Genomic DNA, 13,806 nt, shown 5'->3' on the forward strand with positions numbered 1-13,806 from the left:
TGATTGTAATAAATATATATATATATATATAACTCGAAACTTTTTAAACATTTTACAATTTTTTACTTCAACATAATATTTAAAAAATAAATTATTATCATTTTTTTTAAATAAAAATATTTTTATTTAATCCAAACTTAACAATGAGTGATATTCTGTCTCCCTAACAAGTTCATCTAAAACTCAAATTCATCGTTATCATATATATATATATATATATAAACCAAACAGAGAAAACAAAACCTCAATCCAAACTCCAAACTGAATGGTGCTGCTACAGCCCCTCAGCCTGCTACCAAGCCAAGTCTACCACCGTGGGTATGTGTTTCTAATTTATGAATTTAATTTTTTGGGTCTTTTGTTTAGGGGTTTAGGAAGTCCAATATGTAGTGTTAACCAAGTGCTGCTCACACTATAATAAAGAGGTCCAGTAGGAAAGAAGATTCTAGAACATGTCTCTCTAACGGCTAAACTCATGCTTTTGGAATTTCTTAATTTTAATTTTCATGCTTTTACACACCCTTGGGCCCACTAAAATTAGGAGCTATTCGTTGATAAATAATATTTAATAGGAAAAGAAATACATGCCATAGCTTTATGGTTGTTTGTAATGTGAGATGGATCTCCCTCACTGAATTGGTCTTCTATTTGATTTAAGAACCGTGCTGATATATCTGCAATGTGGTGTTGTGAAGGTTAAGGGGCCGTTTGGTCCTGATCAAAAAGCACTGATACAATTGCTACCCGAACTCCAATAGAATTGCGATAGTATAAGCAAGCCAGGAGTTTTTTGTCACTAATGCATTGGTCACCAAGTGTTGAGCATCCCATATCAACAGCATCATGACAAATTAACAGCTCCCATGAGTAAACCTACAATTTCCAAGCATGTATGTATGTGATGTGTAGGTACCATCTTCATACAATTTCATTAAACTACATGACAGTGACATTCCAAATCTTCAAACTATCTTCCAACCAAAAAATAGGGTCCTTCCATTGGGATGAAAGGTGATTGCTTCTTTGATTAATGAATTTTATGTCGAATTTGTTTATATTGTTATTAATAAAATTTATCTTTTATATCGAATTTTTTATTTGCTTTCGTATGTGCCTAAGTTTTTTCTTTCTATCTTATTCTTTTGTTATGTTTAGAATAGATTTTCTTTTGAGTATTTGGGTTAATCTCCATATTTATATTGACATTGTTTTCATGGTTTTGGTTTTTGGGTTGAAATTTTTACTAATTATTTTATATTGTATATAGCATATGAAGCATCTTTATTTTTTTGGAGAAAAATCAAAGCTACAACCTATGTCTTCCAGCCCAAGGATAAATTTTTATTTGGTATGTTATATATAAATTTGTTGAATTTGAAGGGTTTTATTTGGTTTTGAAGTAGAATTTGGGGATTCTATAAATTTGAAAGTTTTAAGTATTAGGGTTTTTGGTATTTGTGTCTCAATAGGTTAATCTTAATTCTTTACCTTAAATGCTTTTTATTTGGGTTCATGTGATTTTTTGTTTTCTTAATTAAAACTATGATTTTAGGTTGATTGATTCTTTGTTTGGATTCAACATAATTTTAATATTAGGTGTTATAATTTTAATATTGTTTCATATTTTGAATTGTCTATATTGTTATTACTACGACTAAGAAGGATTGAGAAAAGCATAGAAGTTAAATATTTCTTCATATTTTTTTAAATACTAACTACCAAAATGTCTATAATATGCATATTTAACCCAATTTTCTATTTCTAAATTTCTTAGATTTTATTATAAATAATTTTTTGTGCATAAACAACATTCTACCACTGCCATGTCAAAGTTGTGGCAAAAAGTTGTAAAATAATATGGTCCTAAAACTACCCTTATGACTATGATGAGATACATTTAAATTCTTTACTCATTGTTGGATTTCTTTTTTCATAGTCAATAGTTTTTCCATGCATCACACGAGTTAGCAACTAGTTGTAATTAATGGCTGTTATTTAATGGTTGATTGAAAGTTTTTCATAGACGTCTTGGCGTTAGATGTCATTGTAATTAATGGCTAATTGAATTTTTTTTTTTTGGGGGGAAAATACGTCAAGTTTTATTAAGAAAATTCAGCAATATCATATAGGACAACAGAAAGTAGCAATAATTATCTCAGAAAGTAAAGGTGGTGAAACATCCTCCATCTACACCAAAAAATCTAAAATACAAAGAGTATGAAAATAATTTTGCTATTTAGCTTATTTTTCCTACTATTTATGGGCATCATTGCACTTTTTAGTACAATTCATGGACCTTATTGTACTATTTTAACTAGTTTTTACCTTTACTTTTATCTACAGTACCTTTATCATAGTCCTTTTGTTTAATGGACCTCTTTCTTTTTTTTCTTTCTTCTTCAGGCGCAGTTCTCCCCTCTGCTTCTTCTTCTTTATTTCTTTTCTGTTTCTTTCTTTCTTTAAATTTGCATTGGCCACAAGACCGATTTGCCTCTTCACATGACCAATTTTCTGTGAGACCCATCCAAGAAGAAGAATTTTGGCGGTGGAGAGGAAGAATTGAAAACAAAATTTCTACCACGACTATTTGTGAGTTGTGTATTTGTGGGTTTCAATTTGTGTTGTTGAGATCTTTGTAAGTTGTAATTGGTGTTTTGTCCAGAGGTTTGACTTAAATCTAGTAATTTTTTAACTAGCTCTCATTTTGTTTTAACGAGAAATTACCGTATCATTCATTAATTAAATAAAAAATAGAAATTAAAATCCATTGTTACTTATTATTTTTATTTAAAATAAAAAGAAGTGTTCAGTTAATAAAAGTACTGCAAGAAAGCCTAATCCCATTATCCAGTAAATATTGATATATATCATTGTACACTATGGAGAAAATAAAAATAATACCCTAGTCTGACTGACGTTTGCTTTTGGACTTTTTTTTTTTGAACTTTCTTTGTCATTTTCAAAGTTAATCATGTGATGGGCTCAGTAAAAGTTGGAATTTAAAATCAATAAAAGAGGATATGACTGGACTCTAAATCCTAAAGGGTTTGAGTAGTGTTGTTTGTAATTTTTTAAAATATGTATGAGTAAAAAAATGTGTATAATATCGTTTAAAAACTAAAAATTAATGTTTGAAATGCTTACCAAACGGGGCCCAAGACACTCAAAAGTCAAGACAGTAGAAAAGAAAAGAAGTAAAATGCAAGAGATCAGTCCCACTCGCCGGTGATGCGAAACGGTGAAGGAGAAGAAGAAGTGGGCTGGGACGCTTCAGGCAAATGGCGGCCGGCGACGTGGTGGAGACCTGAGATTGATGGTTTATTTTTTATTTTTTTAAGCCAAAATTTGATACCGGCCAAAATTGACCAGAATTCTCCAGAAAGGCTGGAATGTCCTGAAACTGATTGGAATCTAAACCGAGGTGGAACGGGTAGAATTATTGTACCGGATTGCATGCCGGAACAAAACGAAATTAATAACATTGATTTCAACAGAGCATACACAACGAACAGCTTTTTATGTATTTAACAGTTGTTATGCTTTCCCTCCAAAATATGAAATTCTATTACTAGACTGTTACACAAGTGCGATTCACGATTTATGGAACCAGTTATCTTGAGTGATTAGTGACTGAGTGTTGTATGTAAAGGAAACAATGGGTATGATAATCATTATGCAAGAATATATGAGTTTTATCTATACCCCACTTGCTTTCTCTTTTCTCTGCAGACCTCTTTCTTTTCCTTCGTTTCCTATTCCTCTCTACTTTTTTTTTCTTTTTCCATTTTGATAAATAACGTATTAACTTTTTATTAAAGAATAGCCAACCCAAGTTAATCCCCTTTTTTATCAGAACAAGTTATCCCAAAAATAGAAGCAAATTACAAATCAGGAATACAATATAGAGACTTTTGAGTTTCTTGAATTTGCCATTTTCACTATAAATTAAGATGTTAGAGCTGAGCTCAACACTGCATTTTTTAAACCTTCCTATGATCATTTACCATGAATCAGCAAGAGTGGGATAATTGAGTTGAGAAACAGGAAATCGAGAAACAATCTTGGATACAGTAAGAATACATTTCTATCTTCACATTTGAGTTTTCATAAATTGAATGTCCATCAGTTACTACAGAACAATTAAACACAATTAACTCTGCAGATCATACAAATGAATCATGGGGCGTCAAACATTGTAAATTGTGAACAATACAATCTGACCAAAATTTCCTGCGGAGTGCAGAAGCAGTTTAGGTTGGAACCAAGGGAGCCTGGGAACCGAAATATGCTACTACAATGCCAAGCAGAGCTCCTGCAAGGACCTGTGACGGAGTGTGGCCAAGAAGTTCCTTCAACTTTCTTTGGCTGATAGGATGCCCTTGAAACAAGTCCTCAACAATCATATTAAGCACCTGTATTGCAGCAGTCATATTAATTCACTAGAAATCACGAAGTACATAACAGAAAATCAAATATCAGGTCTAAAGAAAAATAAAAAAGGAATTAAGTATCCAGTATGTGAGAGAGAGAGAGATCATTATCCAGGCCAAGTAACCATAAGTCACTACAGCAAAGAAAATTATAGTCACTGTAAGTCACAGTAATGAAAAATGAACTCCCAGGCAATAACCTAGATTGGGCTTACTGAAGCTGCCATTCTAAGCTATGATGTTTGAACATCTATAGTGAACTGCCCTGTTTAGTAGGGTGGTCTAAAACGGTATTTTTTCTAAACACAACTCTTTAAGCCTCACTTTTTTGTAAAATAAGTTGTGCCAAACAGATAAGCCTCAAGACAAGAGGCTTAACCAAAGATCCCATATTTCTATGGTAAAATTAAAGTCAAGATCCTCAAAATCAATGCGACATCAACAAAGCAAATCAACCTATTACCATATATCTAAGGGAACATAGATTTCATCAGAAACAAATACCATCTATAAATTAGATTGATATCTAATTCTTACAAAATTGGGGGTTAAAGTTTCTTCATCAAGCCAACTCCAACAGAACTGCTTCCAAGAACTAAGAGGAAACCAGACTAAAGGACTGTGATCCACAAAATATATATCCATTGCTGTAGGGCTAGCCTCCACAAATGGTTTTCTTCGTATCAGTGTAAGTTCATATTTATATAGACACACACTGAGAGTAAGAATATATAAACACAGACTGAGAGGAAGAAACAAGCTGTGAGTCTAGCCAAACAGCAATATAGGCCTATTTAAATTTGGGCCTTGTTCTCTAAGATATGAAATTTGCAAATTTACACATCATTGAGCTCTCCAGCTACATAATTCTCAAATTTAACTATTTATTTTAGACTAAAAGAAATAACTGCCACATATATAAATCATCTAAATCTTCACAAACAATTTTTTAATAACAGCAGCACAAGTATATGATAATGAGTGGATTCTCAAAATTTAAAATTAGTACTTAAACTTAAGCCATGTGAACTGAAGACATAAACTACAATGGGAGCTTCATCAGAAGATGCAGAGAATTGAAATGGCTTGTGGTGGGTTAGAAGCATCCACAATGAAAATAATATTAGTAAGTTCATATAGGCCCCAGAACATGAGATTATAGCTCACTAATACACCCAAGGCTCTTATTACAGCTTCGGCAGGATAAAGTATTGCTGGGTCATCATTCAACTGTTATGATGAGACATGCTGTAATACCTTTTTAAGATTGCCTAATGAAACATTTGACCTGATAGAGCAAACTAAGCTATTCAACAAGCTCTGCGGTTTTTAGTTACGTCTCGGTAGTTTGAGAGGAGAACATTGGCTTTATCTTCTATAAAATATACTTAAAACTAACTGCATCTAGAAGACTAGACACAAAAGAGTTCTTTTTGAAAGTTATACAAAAGAACTAAGAAAATTATGCAGAAGAGAGAAAAGTCTAGGAATGAAAATGAAGTTCTATCATTGATTAAATTCATCAAGGAGTTACAACGAGTTACAACAGTATTTATACAAGCAGCCAGTTTACAACATGTGGGACATCTCTTGAGGCCAACTAACTATGACAACAAACTTACAGCAGATAAAACAGATTGAACTGAATCTATTTTTGGCTTAAACTAAGTAAGTTAACATCTTAACTAACTGCCTTGGCATTACTATCACTAACACTTTTTTCCACTGAGATAAGACACAGAGTTGTAGTAGTAGTAGAGGTAGTTTCTTGTATCCTATGCCTGTGAAGATATGACTAATTCATTACTCCATTTGAGTAACTTGAATTGGATTTCATTAAAATTATAACCCTCGCATTAGCTTTGACCGAATTACTAATCTCAAGTTTTCAATGAAGTCCTTAGCCAATCTGTTGCCCATTTATTCCCCTTTTTGCATGTAATGTTCATTACTTAGTCACAAGACTGTTATAGCATTTTGATAAATACCCATGATTAATAATTTATAGAGGATACCAAAAATTTGGGACTAACTAAGGCTCGGATGTTTGTTGTTTATTTCTTTTAATTAAAAAAAAAAAAAAAGAAAAAAAAAATACAGCCACAGACAACAGAAAGTGAAAACAAAAACTCACTTGATATGCTAACTGGTTTTTTCACTTATTTTTTGTTTTTAAAAATAATTTTCTAGTTTTTGAAAGTAAAAAACTTGTTTAGTAATTCAAAATAGGCAAAAAAAATAAAATAAAAACTATTTTCAAAATTTAATTAGTAAAGAAAACTGAATAAATGCAAAGAGTATTTTCAAATTTTAATTTTTAAAAATCAATAAAAATACATATTTAATTTAAAGTATCTGGTTTCATTTAATGAGATAGAATTTAAATTCAAATTCTAGTAACAATATATTTTATTTTATTTTTAATTTTTTTAATTTCAATTATTTAAACATGTTTTTTATTTAAAAATAAAAAAAATTATTTTTTCTTTATATTTCCCGTAACAAGTTTTTAAAAACAACAAATTCTTAAAATAGAAAACAAAAACTGTTATAAAAAATAAAGTTTCTTTCCTCTTACCGCAGCTTGCATCCCAGCATGGCGCCTCACACCGATTGCATCATACATAACAATCAGACTGAATCCCAAACAAACTGGAAACAGAGAGTCCGCTACACCATGACAAAGCGCCACCGAAGTAGTCAAAGCCGTGCACAAAGCCGAGTGCGAAGAAGGCATTCCTCCCGAAGCAAACAGTATCCTCAAATCCCATTTCCTCTCCACGAAGAAATTCAAGATAACCTTTATCGATTGCGCCATGAACCACGCTAACAAGCCCGACACAAAGGTTGGGTTCGCAGCTAGTGTTGCCACAAAGGGACTAATCCGAACCTTCGCATTCGAAGTTACGCTCAATAAAGCTACACCAAGCCCTCCACTTTGTAAATAAACGCCACCAGTTTTATCTGAAACTGTATCACTATAAGCTTGCACAGACGATGCCCATTTCTGGGTTTGTGAAGTGGCTAACACTTTGATGCTTTGCAAGATTACCCAGAAGGGATTTGGGGGGAAAGATTGATTACTGAACTTGGAATTTTGGTTTTTGGGATTTGAAGGAGTTGTATTTGTATAACAGTGAGTGTTTGAAGAGGTGGTGAACCTTCTGAAGTGGGTGAAGGAGAGGGTTGTGGAGTAGGTTTGGGGTTTTAGCTTCAAGAGGTTGAAGCTGAAAGAACTAACAAGTGTGGGTTTTATTGTCAGAGAGTCCATGAGAGACAGAGAGAGCACGGTTCTGTGCTTTAATAACTCCAGTCTGCATTTCCGAGAGAAAGCAGAAAGGAAAGCATGAAGACTGTAGACTGCTGTAACTTATGCTTCTTTTATTGCTTTTTCTTTTAATGTTGATTGTTGATGCTTTGCTGATTGTGATTGGAAGAAGTGTGGAGAAACTTCATTGGTGATTGACCACCAATATTGTTATTTATATTTCATTCCAATGTGTGGTGGACAACAGCCCTTGGTTTATTTTGTTTTAACCAAATTGCCATTTCAGCAAGGAATATGCTATAATGCCATGGAATTTTCTTCTCTCATAAGTTTTCATTCTTTTATCCATCTGTTATGCTTTCTCACTTCTTTACGGGCAAAAAAAGGTTTTTACGGTCTCTCCCTTGCTTTCTTTTAAAGGTATCTATGAATATTAATTGATTGCGAGAACAATATCTCTTGGTGCCTTTACAAGTCAGTGACAAGATCAGGGTAAGCAATTGTCAAATGGTTATTAGGCCCCGTTTGGATTAGCCTGTTTTCATCACTCAAACTGAATTCTCATCACTCAAACGGAGAATTGTGTGGGACCTACTGAATACTAGAGTGTTTGGCTTGATTTCTTCTCCCAGTTTTCATCATCCAAACTTAGTTTGAGTTGAGTGAAGAACATGAAAACCAAAAACAGCAAAATGATGTTTTCTATTTTCACCCCTCAAACTGAGTTTGAGTTCAGTGGCATTTCTATAAATCTTTTGAACTCGTAGAGCCCACCCGTATGATTTCTCCCATCACGTCTCTCTCTCCAACATGCTCTTTGTCACTTCTCCTTCTTCATTTTTTTTTTCTTTTACCCAGAGCTCTCTCTTCTCACTGGCCCAGAGAGAGAGCAAGACTAGAAAAGAAAAGGGACACCGGCAAATAGGACTGAGCCAAGACCAGAGACCAGAGATCAGTTCTGCCGCCACCAGCCAATGACCCAGAAAAGGAAAACCACGAGACTATGATCGCCGGTGCTGGTTTAGCCCAGTTCTGCCGCCACCATCAAAGCGAGAGCCTCAAAACACCAAGACCATGATTGTCGGAGCTGGGTTTTGATTTTGTCGCCGGTGCTGGGTTTTATTTTTATTTTGATGAATGGGTTTTGATTTTGTCGATGGTTGATGAATGGGTTTTGTTGATGGTTGATGGGTTCTGTTGATGAGTTTTATTTTGATTTTGATGAATGGGTTTTGATTCTGTCAATGGTTGATAAATGGATTTTGTTGATGGTTGCTAGGTTTTGTTAATGAATGGATTTTGTTGATAGTTGTTGGGTTTGTGGTGGTGGATCGGTTTGTAGTGGTTGATGGTGGCTAGTGGCTGGGTTAGTGGTGGTGGATTGGTAGTGGTTGATGATGTCGGTGAGTGGCTGTGGGTTGAAGGGAGGGAGAAGATAGAAAGATAGAGACGGAGAGACACGGGTAGCAATAGAGGCAACAGTGGGTAGTGTCAATGGTGGGGTCCACAGGTTTGGGGAAAAGAAGTAGAGATATGTAACTAAGAACTCAACCCAAACATGTGTTTTGTAATTTTTTAGTGAAACTGAGATTGAGAATTGAGTTATGAGTTTTGAGTTTGAGAACTGAGAACTGAGAACTAAGAACTGGGTTTGAGTTAGCTCTAAACCAAACCTAAGGCTTTATGTTATTTATGAGATTTTAGGTTCGAAATCTCTTATCAGCATCTTGGGGCAAATTTTAAAGATTTCTCCCTATAATAATATAGTGTGAGTGAGACAAAGGGACTTCATACATCTGAAGAAATAATCAGACACTTAAAATCTGCCATTTATCCAAAATAAATAAATAAATAAATAAATAAAACACTTAAGAAGTCTAAATACCATCATTTGTCAAAAAATAACTCTTTTACTTCTCATAACTTCTCACATTTAAATTTTTTTTTTTTACTCTTTGACTAAAATTATATGCTGTGATGCAAGGAATTTGTTAATGTCACCATGATGGAGGCCATGGATTAAAGATACATATGAAGTTGGCCTAAAAAGCACTTAGTTTTCTAGTTTGTGCATGGTTTATTCTATTTTGTTTTCTTTTTATAATGGAAAGATAGAACTCGAAATGAGAAAATTTCCCTAAAAATAGGGGTAGCTTCTATAATGAAACAATGAGGAAGAGTTTTTTTAAGATGGTTCGATCATGTGCAAAAGAAAGCAACTAATGTACCAATAAGAAAGAGTGAATTTATCCAAATTGAGGATAGAAAAAAAGGTAGAGGAATACCAAAAATCACATTAATAAAAGCAATAAGAAAGAACATGCCAATTAAGGGAGTAACAAAGAATATGACTTTGGATATAGTAGAATGGAAGCAAAGAATATAATTAATATGTTGATGATTCATAACTAACCCTAAAATTTTGGGACTAAGACTTTAATTGTTATTGTTTAAAAAAGAAAATTAAAAAAAAAAAAAAAAAACCACTACACAGCATTAGCGTTAAATAGATAATGCAATCTAAAATAAAAAGTAGCCTTACTTTTCGGCCAATCATTATGGTGCCAAAAATCAAAGTGAGTGGTAGTCACATGTACAATGTAGTATCTAAAAGAAACAAATACTCTGTTTATTTTAAAATAAAATATTTTCAAACATAAAATATTTTACATGTAAAATATTTTCAAGTGTTTGGTATGACAAATAAAATTTTTTAAGCAAACCACCAAATTGGTGGCTTAGCCACCTAAGCTACTAGTGCTAAAGGTTTGGCAACTAGACTATTAGAACCGATAGTCAGAATGGTAGCTCTAGCGACCGAATCAATGGAATCAACAATCAAAATGGTGGCCCCGGCCATCAGATTGCCAACCATTGCCGTCAGAGTGATGTCTTTAGTGACTGGACCACTGACATTTGTAAACAAAAAGACATCTCTTGTTATCAAACCTCTAAAAATGGTCATCAATGCAGCTTTTTTGGCCATTGGACCATCAATATTGGTCGTTGGAGCGAAGTCTCCGGTCACAAGACATCGGATTGCCGATATTGGTCACTTGAGTGGTATATCCAGCCACCAGATAGGGGGAGGGGAAGCCACTATGTGTTTTTGTAAAATGTTTTTCAAATTTATAAAGGTAAAACATTTTACAACTTTTTACAAAAGGATTTTACAGTTAGTAGAAAATATTTTACAAGTTTGACTACATTTTACTTACAAACAAACACCTAAAAATGGGAAAATATATTTCGAAAAATCTTAAAATATAGGTCTAGATAGGAGTTTAATAATTTGTAGAATTATGTTACCATGATAGTATGTCTTTTTTCTTTCTTTTTTTTTTGTTTAATACCAAGAAATCATATAAGGTAATTGTATCTTTTGCTAGCTCTTTAGTTTTTCCTTCTCATACTATTAGGTATTGTTGTTGCTCATACCTTAGCAAAAAAAAAAAAAGCTAGGCTTTCTTTTCTGCTTTTAGTTGGGATGGAGTTTGTTCCTCCAGACCTAAATAATGTTGTTGTTGCTGATTTACCAGCATCCTAATAATATTCATGATGATCTATTTTTCAAATATATATATATATATATATATTACTGTGTTTTGTTGAAAATTATACAACTTGTTGAAGATAAACTTGAAATATTTATTACTACACTTAGAAAGTATCATTTTGAAAGAAACAAGGTGTTTGTGTATGTGTGTGTGGAATACATGTTGTGTGGCGCGGGGGGGGGGGGGGGGAGAATCTAGCTATGACAAATGGGTTTGAGCTAGTAGGCCCAAAGGGTCAAAATAAGGAAGAAAACTTGAACCAACCAAAATGGACTTAACGAAGGTGGGCCCTAATGCCTCCCTTCCTCCATTTGGGGGCCAACTCGAAAAAAGGGGAAGAGACAATCATCACAAATTCCAAGAAGAAGTAAAGAACCATCCGAGGAAAATCCACTCCTTTGAAAGTATTCGAGGAGCATCCCATCCTCAGGGGTACACTAGAAACTTACCTAACACCTAGAATATAGACAAGGAGCCATGTAGACTAGAGAGTGGATGAATCCAAAAGCCTAAAGAAGGAAGCTTCTACAACAAGCGATCATCCCTTCCACATTAAATGCGCCTTACTCATCAGCAGTGCTACATTTATGGCTGAATGACGCACTAGAACAGTGCTGAGCAACCTATTTTCCACCCATCTCTACATCAAAAGAAGGGAGAGGTGGAGGATGGGACAAATATCTTCCTCACACCATATCCACCCTACAAGTAAATGATAGGGAAGGATCCTCCACAAGAATAAATAGGCATGGATCTCTCATGCATAATGGATCTAGAAGAATTATTGAAGAGAGAAAAGGTGTTATGTGTGAATCCTAGAAAGATAAAGAGTGACTCTATATTTTCGAGTTCTTCATTTATTCAATTAAGCTCTTGGCCTATATTTAACAAATCAATCATAATGGTTATCTAATTAATTTCTAACCTTAAGATATTTTTTGACCCACATATATTTGCTCGCCATTCTCTATCTTCAATTGGATATTGTTTCAAATGAGCATTTTATTACATGTATTTTTTTTTTTTTTTTTATATTCAGTTGAATTTGCAATTAGATCTAATTTATCTTATTTTATTAGCCACTTTTAGTAGCTATATAATTTTTAAATGATTGTTTTTCTTTTCTACCTTTAAAAAAAAAAAATTTAATTGTTTGTCTCATTTTTATTTCCTTGATCTTTGTTATAAATGCAATGTAATTTCTGTTTACATATGTGTCTTGTTTCTTATTTAAAAAGAGAACTTGCACTGTCTACTAAAATGCTTCAATGAGAATGAATGCACTAATAATACACTAAAAGGTTTTTTTTTTTTTTCAAAAAATTGTTCTTTTGGATTAGATTAAAAGTGGTTAGTATAATGTAGTTTTATAAGTAGAGAAATAAAGCTTCTTTCCTTGTTTATTAGTTGATTTAATGTATTTGATGGTTATGCTTGATTTTCAGGTATTATTTATTAGATTTTTTTCTTTCTTTTTTAGCTATTCATGTTAAAGATGATTTCTTTTAGACGCATTTAAGTTTGCAATATGTGTTGGCTTACTTAGAATTTTCACAATTTTTTTCATTTCTTGTAATAGTTTTTTTTTTTTTTTTTCATGGTGTAGGGATGGATGCAATGCTTTTGTTCTGTTGTTTTTGCTAAAGGAATTGATTTTAATAAATAGTTTCATACTAAGAGTCTCCTCTGAGGTATTTAATCTATCTTTTTGTCATTTTCTTAGATTAAGTCTTTGGTTGATTTATTATGGAAAATTATGATATTTAGATAATTGGTATAAAGCCCACTTGAGTTTCAATGTGTTTATGGCTGAGGACCAACGGGTGGCTGGCAGCAATTCTTTTTTTATGACTATTTATGTATATTTATAGTCATCTTTTCATGATGTTCATTCAATATATCTTTTTTTTTCCATGATTAGGTTCGACTAGTCATGAATTTTTCAAATAATGCTTTTGTTGCTGATGGGGACAATGATAAAAGGGAAAAGTTTGAAAATGTAACTTTGGGTGAATGTGATGAAATGAAGATTGGAATGCAAGTGAGGTTTGAAGAAGAAGCATATAACCTTTATAATGAGTATGCTTTAAAAAGGGGATTTAGCATTAGAAAAGCAGTTAAACGAGAGTATAATGGTGTTATTAGGCAACGAGAATTTGTGTGTTCAAAACAAGGTTTTAAAGAGTTTGAAGACCCTTCTAATGTTAAAAAGTATCATAATTTAGATGTAAGAACGAGTTGTCGTGCTAGGATCTGGTTTGATGTAAAAAATGATATTTGGAGTGTTTCACACTTTAATGACACACAATCATGAATTTGCAACTACAGAAGAAAGATGTAACTTGAGATCAGGAAGGAAGGTGCTACCTGCTCATGAGAATATAATTAGCACAATGGTTAGTTCAGGTATAAAAGCAACAAAGTCTTACTCATTTTTGTCAAAAGAACTTTGTGGTGCAAATAGCGTTGGGTTCTCTAAGCAAGATTGTCATAATTTTGTGCAAACAAAAAGAAAAGAAATTATGGAAGCTGGTGATGGGCAAAGTATTAT

The 13,806-nt window shown here is 33.1% G+C and overlaps 1 protein-coding gene across 1 annotated transcript; it reads right to left on the bottom strand.

Moving 5' to 3' along the window:
* Positions 1–4,033: 4,033 nt before the first annotated feature.
* Positions 4,034–7,877, bottom strand: LOC111989388 (uncharacterized). The gene is made up of 2 exons (XM_024021174.2): positions 7,009–7,877; positions 4,034–4,412 (listed from the first exon to the last, which is right to left on the bottom strand). Exons 1-2 carry the CDS (start codon positions 7,699–7,701, stop codon positions 4,251–4,253), a joined length of 855 nt encoding a protein of 284 aa, XP_023876942.1. The 5' UTR covers positions 7,702–7,877; the 3' UTR covers positions 4,034–4,250.
* Positions 7,878–13,806: the final 5,929 nt, after the last annotated feature.

This window comes from Quercus suber, unplaced genomic scaffold, assembly GCF_002906115.3.
Source record: "Quercus suber isolate HL8 unplaced genomic scaffold, Cork oak 2.0 scaffold_741, whole genome shotgun sequence".
NCBI lineage: Eukaryota > Viridiplantae > Streptophyta > Magnoliopsida > Fagales > Fagaceae > Quercus > Quercus suber.